At 40.0% G+C, this 20,196-nt stretch overlaps 3 protein-coding genes across 5 annotated transcripts in view; 2 read left to right on the top strand and 1 right to left on the bottom strand.

Annotated features, from left to right (window-relative positions):
• The window catches only part of CALHM6 (calcium homeostasis modulator family member 6), a 33,421-nt gene extending 25,937 nt beyond the window's left edge, over positions 1–7,484 (top strand). For both annotated transcript variants that reach the window (XM_047860758.1, XM_047860759.1), the window contains exons 5-7: positions 194–722; positions 1,822–1,883; positions 7,377–7,484. The gene's annotated coding sequence lies outside the window, so the exon portion shown is untranslated. The remainder of the gene's footprint in view (positions 1–193; positions 723–1,821; positions 1,884–7,376) is intronic.
• TRAPPC3L (trafficking protein particle complex subunit 3L) overlaps positions 2,267–20,196 on the bottom strand; it is a 40,589-nt gene continuing 22,659 nt past the window's right edge. The window contains exons 4-5 of one of the 2 annotated variants that reach the window (XM_047860760.1): positions 7,368–7,553; positions 2,267–2,874 (exon numbers count right to left, since the gene is read on the bottom strand). In XM_047860760.1, coding sequence (XP_047716716.1) covers positions 2,755–2,874; positions 7,368–7,553 — 306 coding nt within the window. In that variant the 3' untranslated portion in view covers positions 2,267–2,754. Of the gene's footprint in view, positions 2,875–7,068; positions 7,554–11,132; positions 13,029–20,196 lie in introns of those variants that run through there. The other variant, XR_007152519.1, reaches the window with a different exon arrangement.
• CALHM5 (calcium homeostasis modulator family member 5) lies at positions 8,569–15,935 on the top strand. The gene is made up of 2 exons (XM_047860756.1): positions 8,569–10,458; positions 13,887–15,935. Exons 1-2 carry the CDS (start codon positions 9,919–9,921, stop codon positions 14,274–14,276), a joined length of 930 nt encoding a protein of 309 aa, XP_047716712.1. The 5' UTR covers positions 8,569–9,918; the 3' UTR covers positions 14,277–15,935.

A 20,196-nucleotide genomic window follows, 5' to 3' on the forward strand; every position in this document is an offset into this window, starting at 1 on the left:
TGAGCCGAAGTCGGAGCCATCCAGGTGCCCTATCAATAATTTTTATATTGACTGTTGAAATAATATTTTGGATAATTAGTCTAAAAAAAGTATATTATTAAAATTAGTGTTCCCTGCTCCTTTTCACTTTTTGAATGTGGCTATTCGAAAATGTATCTATGTGGCTCTAATTCTCATGAACAGCATTTTTTAGATTCTCCCATTCTTCAGGATGGAGTTCTTACTGAACACAGTGGTCTCTCCCCACCTGTGGTTTTGCTTTCATCAGTCAATCTCAGTCCGGAAGCAGATGATACCTCTTTTGAGCTCTGGTCAGAGACCCATAGTAGCCTAACACCAGGTCACAATGCCTGCATCTCATCACATAGGCATTTTATCATCTCACAGCATCACAGGAGGAAGGGTGAGTACAGCACACTAAGATATTTTGAGAAAGAGAAAGCCCACATTTCACAACTTTTATTATAGTACATTGCTATCATTGTTTTATCATTATTGTTATAAACATCTTACTGTGCTTAATTTATATATTAAACTTTATCACAGATATGTACATATATAGGGCTCAGTACTATCAGTGGCTTCAGGCATCCATTTGGGGTCTTAGAACATATCTCCTGGGGATAAGGTGGAGGGGACTACTGAACAGTCTTTTCTCTTGGTGATATAGGTCACTGTTTATACCATAAATTCAATCCAAAAGGCTGGTCTCCCTCTCTAAGGTAAGGGAAAACAAAGAACGGAGAACAAAACTCATCCTGAAACCACCACCCGTTCTAACACTCAGCATCAGAGTATCAGAATCAGCTGTCTTCAGGTGGGTGGGTAATGAAGACAGCGGCCCCAGGGAATTTGGATGGCTGGGTTGGGAGAGAAAGGAGAGGAAAGTGTAGACAAGAGAATACCGCAGAGCATTGGAAGTGTACTTGAGTGCTGATTGAAGAGAGAGGCCCTTAGACATGGGGACTTTGGGTTCCTGGAGAGGTGAGTGTACTATAAAGGAGAAAGAGGAAACTGAACAGAAGATGGAAACATCCCCAAAAGAAGTTTTGGGATGGATTGCAAACATTCTTCTGGAGGCATCAGTTTAAAATACATGGCGCTGTGATATCCCTTCTGATGTCAGGTAATATTCTTCCAGATTCTATTTCTGGTCGTCCGTGGAACTGGTTTGAAGTTCCTTCCATGGTTGCTACAGCTGCCCCAGGGACTCTATTTGATCCTAATACCCCCTTCAATGTCCTTTTGAAGAGACAGCTGGGTAGGCAGGGAACAAAGAAATTCCTCATCGTCTTCTAAAGTCCAAAAATGTGGAATTTCAGTGGTTCTTTTAAAAATATTTCTTTCTTTAAGCTTATTGTTATTTTTTTATTTTGAGAGAGAGATAGAGAGCAAGGGGGACAGTGGCAGAGAAAGAGGGAGACAGAATCCCAGGCAGGCCCCATGCTGTCAGCTCAAACTCACACACCGTGAGACCTGAGCCGAAATCTAGAGTCAGATGCTTAACCGACTGAGCCACTCAGGGGCCCTACAGTGGTTCTTGATGCCATTCAAACTCATTTATATAATTTAAGATATGTATCATGTCCAACCGTGCCATTTTATAGATGAGAGAGAGTGTGCCTGAGAGACTATGTGCCTTTCCCAAGATCAGCCACTAATTAGGATCACCTGAATCCACTAGAAAGAGACTAGTGTCTTCAGGCTGGAGGGATAGTGTCTTTAGGCTCCCGAGTCCAACTGAAGTCTACCACTCTCATATCACTTACACCAGTTTTAACTGATGGGCCCATACTAATTATAGCTTACTTGTAATTTCAGTTCTCTGAAGATCCCACTGGATCCCGGACCGCCATATAGGCTACCTGTATGCTGATGGTCTGGTAACGATTATTGTGTATTTAATCCAGTACATTTTGAATTTTGAATATGTTCTGGGCACAAAGTATGCTCCGTAAGGTGTTTAGGGGATAAAAATTACAGCAAAATATCTAACTTAATAAGCTTTGGAGTAAGAAAGTACTTTCCAAAAAACATTATTGACCTCTCATTTTAGAGATTTTCTGGCTTGACCATCGGCAATATTTCATGAGAAAAGGAAGAAATGTGGTTAATACTATCTAAAAAATTAAATTAATTAAAATTAAATGCTATTTAAAAATATTTTAAAATTAACGTCCAAATAAACAGCTTGCCTTGGTATTTATAAATCAAGAGAGAGCAACTTTGGGAGGCTAAAGTGATTAACCAAGCCAATATACGGGAGAAATCGTATCCATAGTTTCTCAAAAAGATGGAAAGGTATTATAAATGGCACTGTTTCTATACAGTATCTAGAAATTATCTCTATATAGTGAACTCTATATTGTATCATTTCATCTATTTTTCCAATGAGAATGGGTAGATATACTAACTGAGTAGCTGGTTGTGATTTTTTTTCATTGCCATAAGTAAATGAAATCAATAGACTCTGTTAGGATGAACTATATGATATGTGAAATTCATGTATCCCATCTTATGAAGAGTTATTTGTAGATGTAATCTTATGGACATAGGATTAAAAATGTGTGATTTATAAACAAAGAAAGAAAACAGCTTTAACTCCTAGTGCCCTGCACTTCAAATTTCTGGTGGATACAGAAGCCTTTTAAATCCCATGCTATTATTAAACAATTCAAAATTTCTATGGCTATATATGTTTAGATAATATTAACTCCTCAAATGGCCACCCTGTGGTGTTTTGCATGCAATTCTTCATTTTTTCCGTCTGTATTTTTTCTCATCTAGCTTTTTCAGGAATGTTATTCCTATTTCTGTCACACGGTCGCCTTTCAGTGTGTCTTGCAAGAATGTAACGTCAGCAGCCAAATGAACCTAGGAAAGAGAAAAAAACAAAACAAAACAGGCACGCATCATTTAGGTTTAAAAAATTAAAAAAACTCTCTAAATTTTTTTTTCAGCTTTATAGAACCAATAAGGGGCTCACTTTCCTTACGGAATGATAAAAAAAAGAGTTTGCTCCATGGATGAAGGGCCCTTTAATGTGTGTCCTCCAGAGATGATCTGGCTGTGGGTCAGCTCTGTGGTGTGAGCCTGCAGAGAGAAGGGTGGTCCAGGCCACGCCCAACCTGGGGGATTCCGGGGCAAGTCAAAGGACATGGGCCCACTTTTGCTCACAGTGCAGAGCTCATCTATAGCCTTGACCCAATGTGCCTTGTCAAGCAGAAATTCCAAGGATAAATGGATTCTTAAATGATTTCTTTCCAACGAACTTGCTATCAATCATTCTGTCATCGGCCAAATAGCATCACTTGTGCTAACAGCATGTAGCAATCACGACTTTGAGAGCTTTGAAAAAGTATCAACTAAATAAATTATAAATATAAAATTAAAGATTGAAATTACAGACATGAATATTTGATATCCAGCCCTTCTTTTCTACCATAAAGAATTTCCCACTTTCCATACATTGAAGTGATCCCACAGGGCTTACTTGTCTATTCATTAAAATGTATTCACATAAGAGCATCATATTGCTGACCGACTACCCTTGACAGAGTATCTGTTCAGCTATTTTAAGTCCTTGTGATAAATAAGATAAAAGCAAAAGTACTTGGTAAAACAAATAATAAGTGAAAAAGCCTGGGTCTAGTAGGCAATTGAAATATAGAAGCTATGTTCACCCTCATTTTCCCCCAATAAGATCTTTTTTGTCTTTGTCAAAATTTGTCAGAAGGTCAGTTAAAATGAGCAAGGAGGCTACGTTGAAGCTATTTGGATACCTGAGGCCACATGAGGCCTGATAGCTATTTGTCAAATAGCATATAGAATCAAATGTTGTCCATGAAAACTGGAGAATTATTTATCTTATTTTTGCCTTTGTTTTATGGTTCCTCCCTTTGTCTGTAAGCTCCCAGAACATCTCCCTTCCTCTTTCTTGATTTCTTGATTATAGGGCAAGCCTAAAAAATTGGTAGGACAGAGCATGGAAGGTCTGTGTGAATAATACATTATGGCTATTGTTTTACTCTTTTGGACTACCTGTTATTATATCCTTCCTCTAATTATCACAGATAATTGAAAATTATATGCATGCCTCATTATCATGTCTAATCTTTGGCTACTCTCTGGTCCCACCACTTTTAAAAGCTCAGCTTCTGGAAAAACTAGACTTTGTGGACTGTTACCTCTTTCTAAGTTGCCCTTGATCAAGAGTTTTTGACAGATTGTCTTCTTCCTTCAGGTTCTCATCCCACTAAGGTCCTTCCTGACCTTTTCCTTCCTACATGTTGTGAATATTTTTCAGGTCTTGTTTTACTTAGCATCTCTGCTGTCCTTGATCTTGGGAATCACTCCCTCTTCTTCTTCTTTTTTTAAATTTATATCCACGTTAGTTAACATACAGTGTAGTCTTGGCTTCAGGAATAGAACCCAGTGATTCATCTCTTACACATGACACCCAGTGCTCATCCTGAAAAGTGCCCTCATTAATGCCTGTCACCATTTAACCCCTCACACCCCCCAGCAAACCTCAGTTTGTTCTCTGTATTGCTCTCTCTCTCTGTTTTTATCTTATTTTTCCTTCCCTTCCCCTATGTTAACCGTAGAGTTTCTCAAATTCCACATACAAGTGAAATCATATGATATTTCTCTTTCTCTGACTGACTTATCCACTTAGCATAATACATTCTAGTTCCATCCACATTGTTGCAAATGGCAAGATTTCATGCTTTCTCATCACTGAGTAGTATTCCATTTTATATATATATATATATATATATATATATATATATATATCAATCACATCTTCTTTATCCATTCATCAGTCGATGGACATTTGGGCTCTTTCCATACTTTGGCTATTGTTGATTGTTCTGCTATAAACATTGGGGTGTGCATGCCCCTTCAAATCAGCATTTTTGTATCCTTTGGATAAATTCCTAGTAGTGCAATTTTTGGGGTTGTAGGGTAGTTCTATTTTTAAGTTTTAGAGGAACCTCTTGAAATACTCTCCTCCTTTGTTTCTGACTCCATTCTTTGCCTGTATTTTCCCACTTCTGTTTATTCCTTCTTGGTATCCTTTGCAGTCTTTGTATTCTCTCTTCAACTTACTCATTATGTTTTATTGCTTCCTACGGTTCCACCTGTGACTTCTTTTCCTTCTTACTCTACACACTTCCTAGGCATCCTTTGACAGTTCCAATGACTCTCCAGCCCACATCTGTGGCTTCCAGACATGTAAAACAACTGCTTATTGAATATCATCACTTGTTTGTATGTCAGACACCTCAATTCTAGAATCTTCCAGCTGAACTCCTCACTTTATCTTTCCCAACCCCCAGTGTACCCCTCCTAATTTTGCTCTCTTGGTTAACAGTACAACCATCTTACAGGTTACTCAGAACCTTAAATAATTCCTGAATCTTTTTCCCAATCTTATCTCTTTCAGTCAACTAATAGCCTAGTTTTAAGTTTAATTAGTTAGTAATCTGCCTTATTAATGTTCACATCGATCTCCTCTCCACTCCTATTGTCAGGGCTTTATTCTGGTTTTTCTTGAGGTTACCATCATCGGCTTCCTAACTGCCCTCTTCTTCCCTCCAGCATTGTACCCTCCTCCTGTATACTTTCACTTTGTTGACAAAGGGATAAAATTCCTAAAACACAAATTTCAAAATACCATTCCCTTCTTTATAAACCTATAATGGGTCTCTGCTGCTTTCAATATAACAATCTTTAGATTGTTCCCAAGGTTGTCATATGAATGTGCCCCCCCACTTTTTAAAAATCAGGACTCTATTGAGGAGGGCACCTGTTGGGATGAGCACTGGGTGTTGTATGGAAACCAATTTGACGATAAATTATATTTAATATAAATATAAAATAAAATAAAATAAAATAAAATAAAATATAAAAAATCAAGCCTCTGTAAAGAATTGAAACCTTACTCGAGACAATATCTCAATCTACATGTCAACTCTATGGAATTAATTCAAGTTTCTCATTCCTTGAATGAAACATTCTTTTTGTGTCTTTGGACATGCTATTCCTTTTACCTGGAACATTATTTTCCCCTGCTTCCCTTACCCCATGGCCTTCACCTTCTATTTATCCTAGTTTCTCTAGGAAGTTATCTCTGCCCTACCAACCACCCCAACCCAGGTCCTCCCCTAGCCATTTATCCACACTTTTTTACACATCTATCTGACTTCTCTACTGGACAGAAACTCTTTTATTATTATTATTATTTTTTTTTAATGTTCATTTATTCTTGAGAGAGAGAGGGAGACACAGCATGAGCAGGGGAAGGGCAGAGTGAGAGAGGGAGACACAGAATCTGAAGTAGGCTCCAGGCTCTGAGCTGTCAGCACAGAACCCAACGTGGGACTGGAACTCACGAACCGCAGGATCATGACCTGAGCCGAAGTCGGACACTCAACCAACTGAGCCACCCAGGTGCCCCTGTACTAGACAGAACTCTTGAAGGGCAGCAACTATGTCTTATTCACCTTGTACGCTCAATGCCTTTTTTTTTTTTTGAATAATTATATGGACTTAGATTTGTTTGGAAGCACAATTATTTACTTACTTTTCCACACAAATTAAATTCACTAGAAAATTGCTGTCAGTGCTACTTTTTTTTTGATAATGTAATTCCTACATTTCAAACTATTTTTCAGGCCTTTTTAAATCTCTTATTTCTTTTCTCTCTTCATTAATTTTTATTTTTAAAATATCTTTTTTTTTTTTTTATAATTTGTTGTCAAACTGGCTAACATACAGTGTGCTCTTGGTTTTTGTATGTAAGCAATGAATCACGGGAATCTACTCCCCAAACCAAGAGCTCAGTGCCTTTTCACAGATGCGAATCACCTCACCGTCTTTGTTCAGTCAATGAATAATTCAGGTGTGGAAGCCAGCCTCCAAAATCAACTGCAGTGATCTTTGCCTCCTGTTATTCACACACCCTCAGGTAGGGCCCTCCCACACAGTACCAGGGCCAGGAGCACCTGTTGTGACTGTATCTACCAGGGAGCCTATGTGGCAAGGACTTTCATGAAGCCTCTAGCCAGCTGCCAGCCAGCCAGTGAGGCCACCTGAGTGAGCATGGAGGTGGATCGGCTAGCCTCAGTCAAGTGTTCAGGGACTGCAGCCCTGAAGGGACCAACAGCCGGATCGTGTGTGTATTACGCTCTGAAAGGCTGTTAGCCACAACCACCTAGCAAAACTCTTCCGGGATTTCTGATTCTTAGAAACTGTGTGAGATAATAAATATTAGTTGTTTTAAACGGTTGTATGTGGGGGTAATCTGTTACACAGCACGAGATAAGGAATATACCCAACACAATGAAATAGATATGCTTTACCATTTCCAGGGCACCTCTGATAATCCCACAGAGTAAATTGCAGTAGCACAGAGACGATCGCCCAGCAGGGAGCTCTTCCACAAACTCCACCAGAGGATTCTTGTCTAAGATCAGGGAAAATTCAGTTCTGCTTGGATTGTTACAGGTCACACTTGGTGTAATTCCCAGGTACATCTTAAAGGCAACCTAATAAAAAGGGGGGAAAAATCTGCTAAAAAACTTGGTCTGGAACAAGTATCTATTATTAGCAAAGCACCCAGATACTCTGTTCCAGGCAGTGCAGCACAATGGTTAAGCATGTGGAGTTTGTAGTCAGCCAGTGTGGGTTCACACTCAGCTTTGGCATGTACCCACCCTATGACCTGTACAAGTCTTAAAGAGTTTTATTTTTATGGGATATCCTAAGGGACTAGTTTTCTGTGGAAGCAATATGCTTTATGAAACAGAGTTAAGCATTATTTCTCAAAAAATCTTTTTCAAAAATAAATATCCTTCACGAGGGTAAGAAATTACAATATCACTCATCAACATCCCAGCATGATAGGTGTCATGTGAGCCTAGTAAAGGGTAAGATCCTGAATGAGAAGGGACACAAGACATATCCACCACAATGGGAAGGTGATAGAGTAGAGGGTGCTGTTGGACAATCAGACTCAAGGGTGTGCTTTGGAAAGTGGAGGAAGTCATGTCACAAAGGATGACTAGTCTCTGAGAAGGAGCAAGGGATAGTGGTGGTATGATTTACATAAATGAGTCATAAAGTAACTTCTGAAAAAAGTCTGCTGTATTGAAGGGCTTACAGATTTTTACCATGTTGAGATGGAGAAAATCTTGGAGACTATTTCTTTTATACCTCTAGTTTCATAAGTGAGCAGGTTGCGATTCAGAGAAGTCGAATGACATGGCCAAGCCCATGCTATTGCTCAGTCCCTTGACTTCTGGGCCAAGGAACTTTCTTTTCACCAAATACACTGGAATTTGAAGTTTATTATTGGAAACTTGTGAACTTGTCTTTCAAGTGTCTTAATTATTTAATTTTTTAAAAAGGTTTATTTATATATTTTGAGACAGAGAGCATTAGCAGGAGAGGGGTAGAGAGAGAGGGAGAGAGAGAATCCCAAGCAGGCTCTGTACTGTTATCATACAGCCCCACCATGGGGCTCGATCCCACGAACGGTGAGATCATGACCCGAGCTGAGATCAAGAGTCAGACGCTTAACCAATTGAGCCACCCAGGTGCCCCAGTTAATTTAATTTTTAAAATTAAGAGCAGTATAGGACAGAAATGGAAACAATTTTCTTAAATTATTTATAGTTAAAAGTCCTGAAAGGTTCATCATTCATTCAATAGGTACTCACTGGACACTGCATTTCTAGCACACAATGAGAGTTCAATAACTATTTGAAAAACAAATTATTAAATGAGCATCCATTCGGTGTTTGAGACCATGTTTAGGCCCAGAATACAAAGGTTCATAAATATAGTTCCTGTTTTATAAGAGCTCATAGTAAAAAGGTATTAAAAAAACTGCAATGGTGTAAGTCCTGCAAGTACAGTGTTCTATATTAGGAAGCAATCCTGCAAATACTCACAGAGAAGGAAACTGCTATTCTGTTCATGAATATTGAGTGAGAATTTGCCAGGTGGACAGGGTGGGAGTGGGAAGTGTTCTAGGTGGAGGAAACATGTCATGGGCAGGAAATACCATGATCAAGTTCAGGGCAGACTGGTATTTATCAGTTGTGGGTAGCATAAAGCCCCGAAGGTGTGAGTAGGTTAGGACAGAATTGAATTTCCATTTGAAGGATCTCCTTTGTGTGAGCTTGGAGGATGGATTTGGGTTGCGGGTAGGGTTGGGCAGGAGGTCAAAGGCAGAGATAGTAATCAAGAGGTTACTAGGAAAGAAATGATGAGGACCTTCTCATTTTGTCTTTCACTGAAAACTCAAATGCTCCCTAAACTTTTCCATAGAAATTTTAGGTAGCCCAAGTCCTAAAATTTGGCTCAAATCTCTGACACTAGTCAGTTTAAGAGGACACAAAAAAATGAATCTTTCAGATCTTAAGGCAAAGTAGCAAAAGTAGCAGTCTTAAGTAACAAGGGAAAAATCATCATGAGACTCCTGGCCTGGAGACTAGATTTGGCTCTCAGTGAATTGGCTGAGACCCATTTCTGCTAATGTTGATTCCTCCGGCTGGAAAATTCCTAGACTATTATTTATAGGATTGAGAATCCGAAAAAAATTCTGATTCTCAATCCAAGCCATATGAAAATAACATAAAATGGAAGCTGTGCACTCTGAATGTACTCAGATTCTCAGTGTTTGGGCCCCGGTTCCGTGGCACGAAATTCACCAGTAGGAGGCGTTATCTGAGCATGGTTGGGAAATACTCATTCCTAGGCAATGACATTGTTTCCTTATCTGGCTGAATTCAGTCTGAGAAGGAGGACTGTTGTTTCTAATGAAGAAGGAGCTCCACCCTCGGCCACTGCCGCAGCTGCTCTGCCAATAAATAAGGGCAAAGCATTTTCCCTTTGTGTATCTTCAACATGGATGCTTTTCAGGGGATTTTAAAATTCTTCCTCAACCAGAAAACTGTTATTGGCTACAGCTTCATGGCTCTGCTGACCGTGGGGAGCGAGCGTCTCTTTTCACTGGTGGCTTTTAAGTGTCCCTGCAGCACTGAGAATGTGGTCTATGGGCTGGTTTTCCTGTTTGCTCCTGCTTGGGTGTTACTGATCCTGGGATTCTTTCTGAACAGCAAGGCGATGAGGCTCTTCACCGGCTGCTGTGTGAATCCCAGGAAAATCTTCCCCAAAGGTCACAGCTGCCACTTCTTCTATGTCCTCGGCCAGATCACTCTGAGTTCATTGGTGGCTCCAATGATGTGGCTTTCTGTGGCTCTGCTCAATGGGACTTTTTATGAATGTGCCATGAGCGGGACCAAAAGTTCAAGACTCCTGGGACTGATTTGCAAGGGCAAGCCCCAGGAATGCTGGGATGAACTTTACAAAGTGTCTTGTGGCAAAACCAGCATGGCCCCCACGGACAACGAAGAACTGAAACTGTCCCTGCAAGCCCAGTCTCAGGTAAGAAAGGACAAACTTGCCTTTTTCTCCCCACGCAAAGTATTCTGTCTGTACTCACTTCCGGCAGAGCTGAGTCTGAATCTTGTTAGAACATTTTGAAACCAAATGGAAATTGGAACATCATGCAGCATTAAGACAATCTCAGGGAAAGCTTTTTAGAGGTTGGTGGCTCCCTAAAATTGCTGATTGCATTGTCTTTTCCACTTCCAAAAAGAAAATATCCTCTGGGTTATGCGTATGTAAATACTTAAGTGCTTTAAAACAATCTCTCCGGGTTGACTTTGTAAATAATGCATGACGCTAACTCATAATTGAGCGTTAATGACAGAGCTGTAATTAGAAATTACTGCCTTCTATCAATTATTTTCAAACTGGTTTCTCAGAAAAACACACATAGCATTCATCTATTAAAATATAGCTGAACCAAATGAACTCTTATTTTTCAAAGCTGCACGTAATATAATTAGTGTAGAGATTCCCTCAAGTGATTTTTGGCAACTGTTATCTCTGCGTATAAATATTGTCAGGATTGAGAAAGATTTCCTGTCCAAAATGGGAGGTGGCAGTCTTTAAATAGCCTTCAGTGAAAAGTGACGGTATTCTCTAGGGAGGTTAGGTCCTCCGCTCTTTGCGCTCTATAGGTTTTATTTAATAGAAGGAAATTGTAGCTTTACCTAATTGACACAGGGAAGTAGCTTGTCATCCGTCCAGGTACGTGAGCACAAATCCAGATGTGGAGCCTTGCCCTGGCCTCAGGAAAAGACTGAATTCCTACTTGGGAGTAGTAGGATTATGTTCCCCAAACCAAAACAACCAATAAGAGTACATAAACAGATCCACAATTTCTCAGGAATGCTATTTGTTTCAGAATAAGGGCGCTCAAAATGGTATATTTTTACTTTTTCAACAAGGACGTGCCTTTTCAACAACACATCAAGGCAGTCTGGTTTTACAATCATACTTTCCAAAGCTGGTTGGCTGTATGGTCACACGGTACTTTTTTCATAAGCTGATAAGCTTCAAAAATGCCCCACAACAAAATCTTTTGTTTAATGCATAAAGCTCATCTTAGATAAAAACATTCCAGGATCCCAAATGTCTTCCTTCTTTTGTTGAAGGAAGGTACTAATTACAAATGTTATGATACAATGAGCGACTTATGATTTATGTCCTCAGGCACCAGGCTCTATTCAGTTCATGCCAGATCCAAACACTTATCACTGTGTGAGCTTTTCTTCTCTAAACACAGGCATAAGGAATTATGAATATCCTGTCATAGCTTATCCTGGGCACACTACGTGTTTACTTTTCAGCAGAATGAGAAAGACCCGGGGCTGATTTCTAGGGGAGGATGCACACGGGATGTAGACAAGGGGAGCTATATCAATGGCAGCTGCTGACTACAGTGGTTCAGCCAGGCAGGAGCAACAGGGAATCCAGACCAATAGTTGGATATGTGGGTGGGGGTGGAAAAAGTTCCCTATCCATGGCGGGGGGGGAGCGCAAAGAAGAGATCCAGCTGGATTTCTAACTTCTATTCTTAAGGCAGTTAGAGCGGACAAGTGGCAAGAGCTTGGTCTTAGAGTTGGCTAGCCTTGGGTTTGAATCCTGACTCTACCACTTACCAGCTCTGTGACCCAGAACTAATGGTTTCATCCCTCTGAGCCCCAGTTTGCTCATAGTTGGGAGTAATAACACCTACCTTGGAGGGCTGCTGAAAGGTGTAGAGATGAAGGACACAAATGGGCATAAAGCTGTTGACTCACAGTAAGTGTTCTAAATTACTGAGAAAACTGCCAGGGTTTGAGACAGGAGACTCATGAAGAACGGAACATATTGAGGGCTGGTGTGAGAGCATCCACCATGTCTATTTAGATTCTGGATACTATGAATTGGGGAAGAACAAGAGGGCTCAGTGCTCAGTACTCGGAGCAAGGTAACACCAAAATGATGCAATGTGGAAGGAGGAGTCTGTAGTTGATTGAATAGTATAGCTCAGGCAGAGCTGGCTCAGATGCTGAGGTGAGAGGGTCTGCTGGCCTGCAGGATGTCCGGCTGCGCGGAAAGAGGAAGGTAGAAGAGGAAGAGAAGAGGTAGCCAACCACAAGTGATTCAAGGTAAATATGAAGACTTTCACGTGGTGGAAGCTGTGTCTCATTCATAAATCACGAAAGAAAGATACCACGAGTTCAGTAATGCTTTTACGTGAATACATAACATCCGAAAAATTGCAGCATGTGATAATAGCTAACACATACTGAATGCATATGTATGTCTACACTGTCTCATTTCAATTCCCCAAATTCCCCTCTGAGGTGGGTAACCCCCATTTTACAACTGAGGAAATGAGGCACCCATAGGAAATGAGAACACCTGTAGGAAAGGGAAGGTTGAGATTTAAATCCAGTTAGTTCCACTCCAGAGTTGGCATTCACGTGGAGTCTGAGACCCTCACAATGCCTCCACAGTCTGAGCCAGAGTGTGGGAACCACTGGTTTAAAGCATTGCAACTTATTTGTAGTTCTGTTACGGTCTGAATGGGTTCATTTGCAGATTATTGCTTCTATTTTCAAACAGGCCCATTTGCTGAGAAATACTAAGGGTCATTGAAAACGTCAAGAGAAACTGTGAAAGGGCTCTGTTAGTTGTCCAAATATGAGATTAATTCCAATTGTGACCAATGCAATTAGAGCAACAAAAAAGTTTAGAAGGTACGTCAAGCTATTTAGAGTTCTGCTTTTAAAATCCAGGAAAAAAAATGCCACCTGAACCAGTTTTTACGTAGGAATTTTTTTTTTCTAATTACCAAAATTCTGAACCAGTAATCCTCAAGGTTTAGAATGACGCTGAGGTTCTTTTTCTTTTCTTTTTTTTTTTTAATGCAGCTTTTCAATTCTTCTGGCTTCAGTTTCCTTATTGTATTATGCCTGTCTCACTTGATCATGGGTAATGAGTAATGCTACTTCTCTCAGAGAGGGTCTGTTGTTCTCTGCAAACAACGTAACATGGAAAAATCAGTCACTAGCCATGAATGTGTATTTATCAATGCCTGAAAACTCCTGGCTGAGGAATTGTTCATTTGTGCAAATGACCACACTTCCACATGCACAGAATTCTTTCCTTTAATAGCTATTTGAGGGGTTGGTTTAACTGATTCTTGGATAATTTACATTTTTTGCAATTTTCCATTTGCTTGTCTTCTGGCTATTTCTTTGTATACCGGCAACGTTGGGTAGGATGGATGATAGAGATTAGGTAAACTCGAACTTTATTTTGACTGTTACAAAATTAACATGAAGTATTTCAACTGAGGTATAGCAATGCCTGTGGTGTTAACTCAGCAAACACTTACCAGTAACACCATCCCGGCTCCCTGGGAAGTGGCTTTGCTTCTACATGTCTTCACTGTTTCTTTCTTTCTTTCTAAGATTCTAGGATGGTGCCTGATTTGTTCAGCGTCTTTCTTCTCTCTGCTCACCACTTGCTATTCTCGCTGCCGATCTAAAGTCAGCCACCTGCAGCTGAGTTTTTGGAAGACGTATGCACAAAAGGAGAAGGAGCAGTTGGAGAATACATTCCTGGAGTATGCCAACAAGCTGAGTGAGCGAAACCTGAAGTGCTTTTTTGAAAACAAGAGGCCAGATGCCTTCCCCATGCCCACCTTTGCAGCCTGGGAGGCTGCCTCAGAGCTGCATTCTTTCCACCAAAGTCGGCAACACTACAGCACTCTGCATAAGGTGGTGGAGGATGGTCTGGAACATAGCCCTGAGGACGATGAGACCACACTGGTACTTGTGGGTACTGCGCACAGCGTGTAGTTCATCTACCACACGGACTCATGGTGTTCAGGGCTCATTCTGACATCTTCGGCTGCATTGACAGCAACCTGTGTATCTCTGTGTTTTCTCGCCGTCAGTGTTTCCTTGAAGACAACAACCCAAAGAGAAGCAGCGTTGCAGCTCCTGAGGGAAGGCTGTGTCGGGATGTGTCAGGGCTGTGTCAGGATGTGCTCAAACTGATGCCGAGTGACGGTCAAGGATGGTGAGAAAGGTGCTCTTCCATTGGTTGGGGGTTGGGGCTCAGTGGCTTCAAGTTCTATGATTTTATGGCTTGATGAGACTCATGCAAGAAGGTCTGCTGCTCTATATAAATATTGGTCATGGCATCTGGGAGCAGAAGTGGTGACTTGTGAGTAACCAAGATCCTCTTAACTGACTGCTATAGACAGTGGGGTCAGTGGTGCAGTCAGCGGAAATCCTTGTCCTGCAAATCTATTCTACTGCCTTTCAAGGACGTATGAAAATCTACCATTTGGAATTCATTTCCTTGGAATCTGAAGACAGCAGTTTTCAAGAATAACACATTGAAAGGATATGGTGCTTAAAATTTAGAGCTTTTCACATGTTTCCACTGTGCTCTGAAAGCATGTCCCTATAGGCAGGGCTGTATTATGACTTTTGGGGGCCCTAGGCACTCTGCCTCCGTAGACCCCTTTTTACTTTAAACGCGTGCGCGCACACACACACATATGCATGCACATACACATTTATGACTGTATTAATATAAATACAAATAAATTAATATTTTATACTAAAATACTTTTTCAACCCCAAAGTTCATTTTCTTCTAATTTTAAAAGAAATTAAAAACACTTTTGGAACCCCTACAAGTATGGTGGTTTCTGGGCATAGTGCCTACTGTGCTGAATGGGTAAGTCGGCCCTGACTGGAGGTCTGGGGAAACTGTCAAACCAGTGCTGGTGTAAAACTGTTTTGTAGTTTTGTGTTTATTAGAAATAATGCAAATTTTGCATTCTACTATGTTATATACCCACATTAGTTTAAATATATACACACACATATATGTGTGTATAGAATATATATAACACACACACACATATATACATGCATATATATATATATATATATTTTTTTTTTTTTTTTAAAGTTTCCCTAAATCTCTGAGTGGAATTGATGTGTAAAGAGGCACTACATTTTACACTGTGGCTCACACTCTGTATCACTAAAAATCCTGGCTCCCTAGCTGGACAATCCTGGGAATGAACCCTTTATTACCATGGAACATTACCCCAAATTGAAGACAGGACCCTATAAGTGTTAAGACCTGGAACATATCCTTGGGAAGTTAGAGGAGCAGGGTCAGGCGTGTGTGTGTTTAGGTGGGAGAGGGGAAGGTGGAGGATGTAATGTCGCAATATATTTGTAATATATTTGATATATTACTTGGATTTTAAACATGGTATGTGATTAGTATTTAACAAATGGCTCCTAAAAAACACCCTGATGTGAAATGTTTGCCAATTTCTATGACGCAGATTCAAGTTTCCAAGGTGAGGTCGCTGAAGGTGGAGTGGGGAAGAGATGCTAACTGCAGGCTCTCCTGAGACTGTGAGCTTTCAAAGAAGGTCTTAAAGCTAGCTTTTTTTTTTTTTTTTTTTTTTTTCATTTACGTTGATTCTAACCAAACCAACTTCACTGCATCTTTGGTCCTTCTGGGTTTCACTCTAATAAAAGCTAACCATGGTAAACGAAATGTGGCTCAATGGCTCTAACTGGGAGGTGGAATCTTATCCTTCTCCCCTTGAATCTGGCCTTAGTGAACCAATAGACTATAGAAGTGAAGCCAGATTGTGGAAATGTTGCATCTTATGCCTTGTCTCTGGTAATGCTGAGCTTGGCCAAGCCAGCCAAGTGGAGAGGGAGAAGCCATTACAGCCATTCAGACTTTGAGCCACCACTTCTGAGGCTGCAGACATTGTAGGGCACTCTCTAAATCTCTGACCCAGAAAATCATGAGCTTAAATAAATGTTTGTTGTTTTCAGCCACCAAATTTTGGGGCACTATGAAGCAATACGAGGGCCTACGCCAAACCTAATACATGAAAATAAGAATTTATTAAGGGAGAGAAAGTAGAGGCAAACTGGATTTATACAAACTGGATTATACATAGGTTTACACAAAGATTCTCTTTATACATTAGCTTTTCCTTAGTAGTTTTCTCCTCTAGATTCCATTTAGCAGTATGTCCTCTATGGCACGCTTTGATAGATGCTGAATACATTTCTCCCCAAAATTGCTTCACTGAAGCCTGAGATTAATTTGTAATTATTTCTGGTTAAATATATTTTGAGAGGAACATACTTCTGTGGGTTAAATTCTGTTTAAAATAAACATGTTACTGAGAGGAGTAACATATGATTTGTCATTAATACCTAGAACAAAATGGGAGCAGAGGGCACAGGGTAGGTTGGCCTTGAGTAAACTAGAAACAGATTGTTTTTCTAGTCTTGCTCCTCAAACCTTTGTCTTCAGACCATCAGCATCAGCATCACTAGGGAGTCTGTTAGCAATGCAGAATCAGACCCCATCCCAGACCTGCTGAATCCAGTCTTCCTTTTAACAGAATCTTAGGTGATTCCTTTGCAACTTAGATTTTAGAAGCACTAGAGATAGTGGTCCTCAAACTTTCAGCTCACGCAAAAATCATCCAGAGGGCTTGTTCACACAGAGACTACTGAGACCAGAGTGTCTGATTTGGTAGGTCTGGAGTGAGGCAAGAGAATTTGCATTTGTAACCAAGTTCATATTGTTGGTCCAGGGATCATTTCTTGAGAACTGCTTTAAAGCACAAAGCAGGCCATGCTGGGGAAGGCAGGCTAAAAGAGAATCTTGGGCTTCACCCCAATGCTAGTGAATTAGACACCTTTGTTGTGTTGTTATCAACCTGTCTGGGAACATGGGGTGCCTTTCCATTTATTTTTCCATTTTTTAAAGGCTACCTTTTGTCCTTTAGAAATATTTTAAAGATTTCCTCACACATTTTGTAAGTTTCCCATATTTGTAGGCTATAGTTAATGGCTTCTTTTTCCCATGATGTCTTCTCAGTCATTGTTATTCCAGTACATGAAAAAATTATTTCTTTATGCACATCAATTTTGTATCATTCTACTTTTATTTTATTATTTTATTCTTTGTAGAGCTTTTCAGAATTAGAAAATAACCATTTTGCAACCACTAGTGATGTAATGGATCTACACAATAAATAATGAATTCTAAAGTACTAGGTGAAAGCATAGTGGGATGGGGACTGTGTCACATGAGGCCACTTATCTCCCTTAGCGTCCCTAAAAATGGGATAGCCCAATATGCTGTGCCCCCTTATGCCATGCAGTGCAAGAGTAAGTACACAGCGTCACCTGTCAAGTATCGTTTCCTAGGAAATTAAGTCTGAATCTAATCAGGTATTAGACCAAATTGTCACTTTATAGGGAATACAGGCAAAAAATCTGCAAGTTAATTAGCACCATGAAGAAGCGACCAAGTAAATCTATGATATAGGACATTCTATTTGACACATGACCCAGTTTTTCACAAACCAATGGCATGAAAAAAGGAGAAAAAATGAGACACGAGAGACATAACAACCAGAAGCAACACATGGGCCTTATGTATAACCTGCTTCATACAGCCAACTATAACAGGGTATCTTTGTGCTATTTAGGGAAATATGAATGGTATTAAATGGATATTATATGATTTCATGGAATTGTTTATAATAATATTATAAATCAAAGACCTGTATATAAAATATATACCTTGTTATGTATAATTATAGCATGGTACTTTATATTTTTTTAAAAAGTCCTTACCAGTTAGAGACTCATATTGAAATGTTTCTGTATGAATTAGCATAATGTTTAGAATTTTCTTTAAAATATTTTGTCACAAAAAGGGGAGGTAGCTGAAGGATGAAACAAGATTGGCAAAATATTGATACTTAGTGAAGCTGGACAGCAGGTACATTCTCTTTACCTTTGTGTATGCTTGAAAATTTCCATAATAGTTATGCAATGAAATGAATTATATGCTCACCTCAGTTCTGCTGAAGTGTTGTCAGTCAACTCCTGCTTGCCGGAATTTTACCCTCTGGTATCATTCTCAGAAAAGGTTCTTGGGAATACTATTCCCTGAATTCTTAGATATTCAAATGTCGGCCTGCTCTCTACTTGAAGAGCAGCTTAGCTGGTTCACACTTTCTCTACTTGGGTAAATTTTAAATGTTAGTCCATTTTCTTTTGTCACTGAATGTTGCTGAGGAGAAATCCAATGCCATCCCGAATTATCTCTAACACGATACTTTGGCCTATATTTTCACATCTTTAAAGTCTATAAAGATACTAAATCTGCCTTCAGATGGGTCTTTTGGATCAGTTTTCCCTGCTCCAAGGTATACTCTTCATTATGAGGAAACATTTTCTTCGGTTTCAAAAAATGGAGTTTGTGAATTTCCCTTCATTCTCCTTATTGCACTATATGATTTTCAAGAAACCTTGTGGTTTTGAATTCAGAACGAAGCCACTGCTATGCTCCTATTGGATTTTCATTTATTTAATAATTTTAAAAACCTAAGTTAATCTTGTGGGTTTGATTCTTGTTTCATCTATTTCCACCTTCTCTTTTCCCTCAGTCTGCCCATGCAACTAGAATAGAGCCTATACTTGACATTTTGACCTTCGTAGCCTGTGACCTATGAGGTGAAGAGAGAGGAGCGGTGGATCTGTATATGCACCTCTTATGTGGCGGCTGTAAGGATGATTTCTCTGTGTGGTTGCTGTCTCAATTGGTATCATATATTCAACCCAATCCCATAATTTCCCAAAGTTCCCAAAGGAGCCTACACTGCTCCGAGGAGCTGACATTAGGAAGGATCGGGCTCCAGTTCTCATCGTTTATAGCACCAGCTTCACGGTGTGTCCCAGGACATAGTGAGACTTTAAGAGAGACAAAAGGGTAAGCTGAGCTACTGAGGCTGGAGCCCGAGCATGGAGGGAAGCCCCAGAAAGAAGTCTTCATTAGTGGCAGGCAAGGCAAGTGTACTTATGCCCATTTGAATAGGGTTTTGATCAAGAGCATTGAGTTAGTTAAATCCCTTTTGGGGTTGCAAAATACTTATTGCAAATACACAATGTCATATTTGAGTTTGGAAGGAAATCTGCTTTTAGGCAGCTTCACAAAATATTTTCAGTGTTCAGTTGGTTAAAACTGAATTATGCAGAAAGAACATTTGTACACCTGGAAGAGAGATCATATTCTAAATTTTGCACTTCCGCTAAGGAGGAAAGGCAGAATTAATGTTTATTGACAACCTATTATGTGCTGGATACTTTACATATGATTAAATTGAAAACTTCCCAACCATACTGGGGAGGAGGTATTATTGTTTCTATTTTTATGAATAACACTAAAGTTCAAAAAGGTCAAGGTTAAGCCACAGGTAAGAGAATAGAGCCTAGGGGTGCCTGGGTGGCGCGGTCGGTTGGGCGTCCGACTTCAGCCAGGTCACGATCTCGCGGTCCGTGAGTTCGAGCCCCGTGTCGGGCTCTGGGCTGATGGCTCAGAGCCTGGAGCCTGTTTCTGATTCTGTGTCTCCCTCTCTCTCTGCCCCTCCCCCGTTCATGCTCTGTCTCTCTCTGTCCCAAAAATAAATAAACGTTGAAGAGAATAGAGCCTAAATTTGGACCTGGATTTGTCTGAGCTCTTAACTTCTACCACATAAGTGTTGTCTCACGTTGGTGTAATATCAAGTTTTTATTTAATCTTTAAAAGCATGTTTCTTCATGGTAATTACAGTGTTGAATTAGTACATCTCTGAGTTTCTTTCAATTCTTCTGTCCTAAATCTCATAGCCAGTAGCACATGACTTCCATCAATGGACTT

Source organism: Prionailurus viverrinus, chromosome B2 (assembly GCF_022837055.1).
Source record: "Prionailurus viverrinus isolate Anna chromosome B2, UM_Priviv_1.0, whole genome shotgun sequence".
Classification (NCBI taxonomy): Eukaryota; Metazoa; Chordata; class Mammalia; order Carnivora; family Felidae; genus Prionailurus; species Prionailurus viverrinus.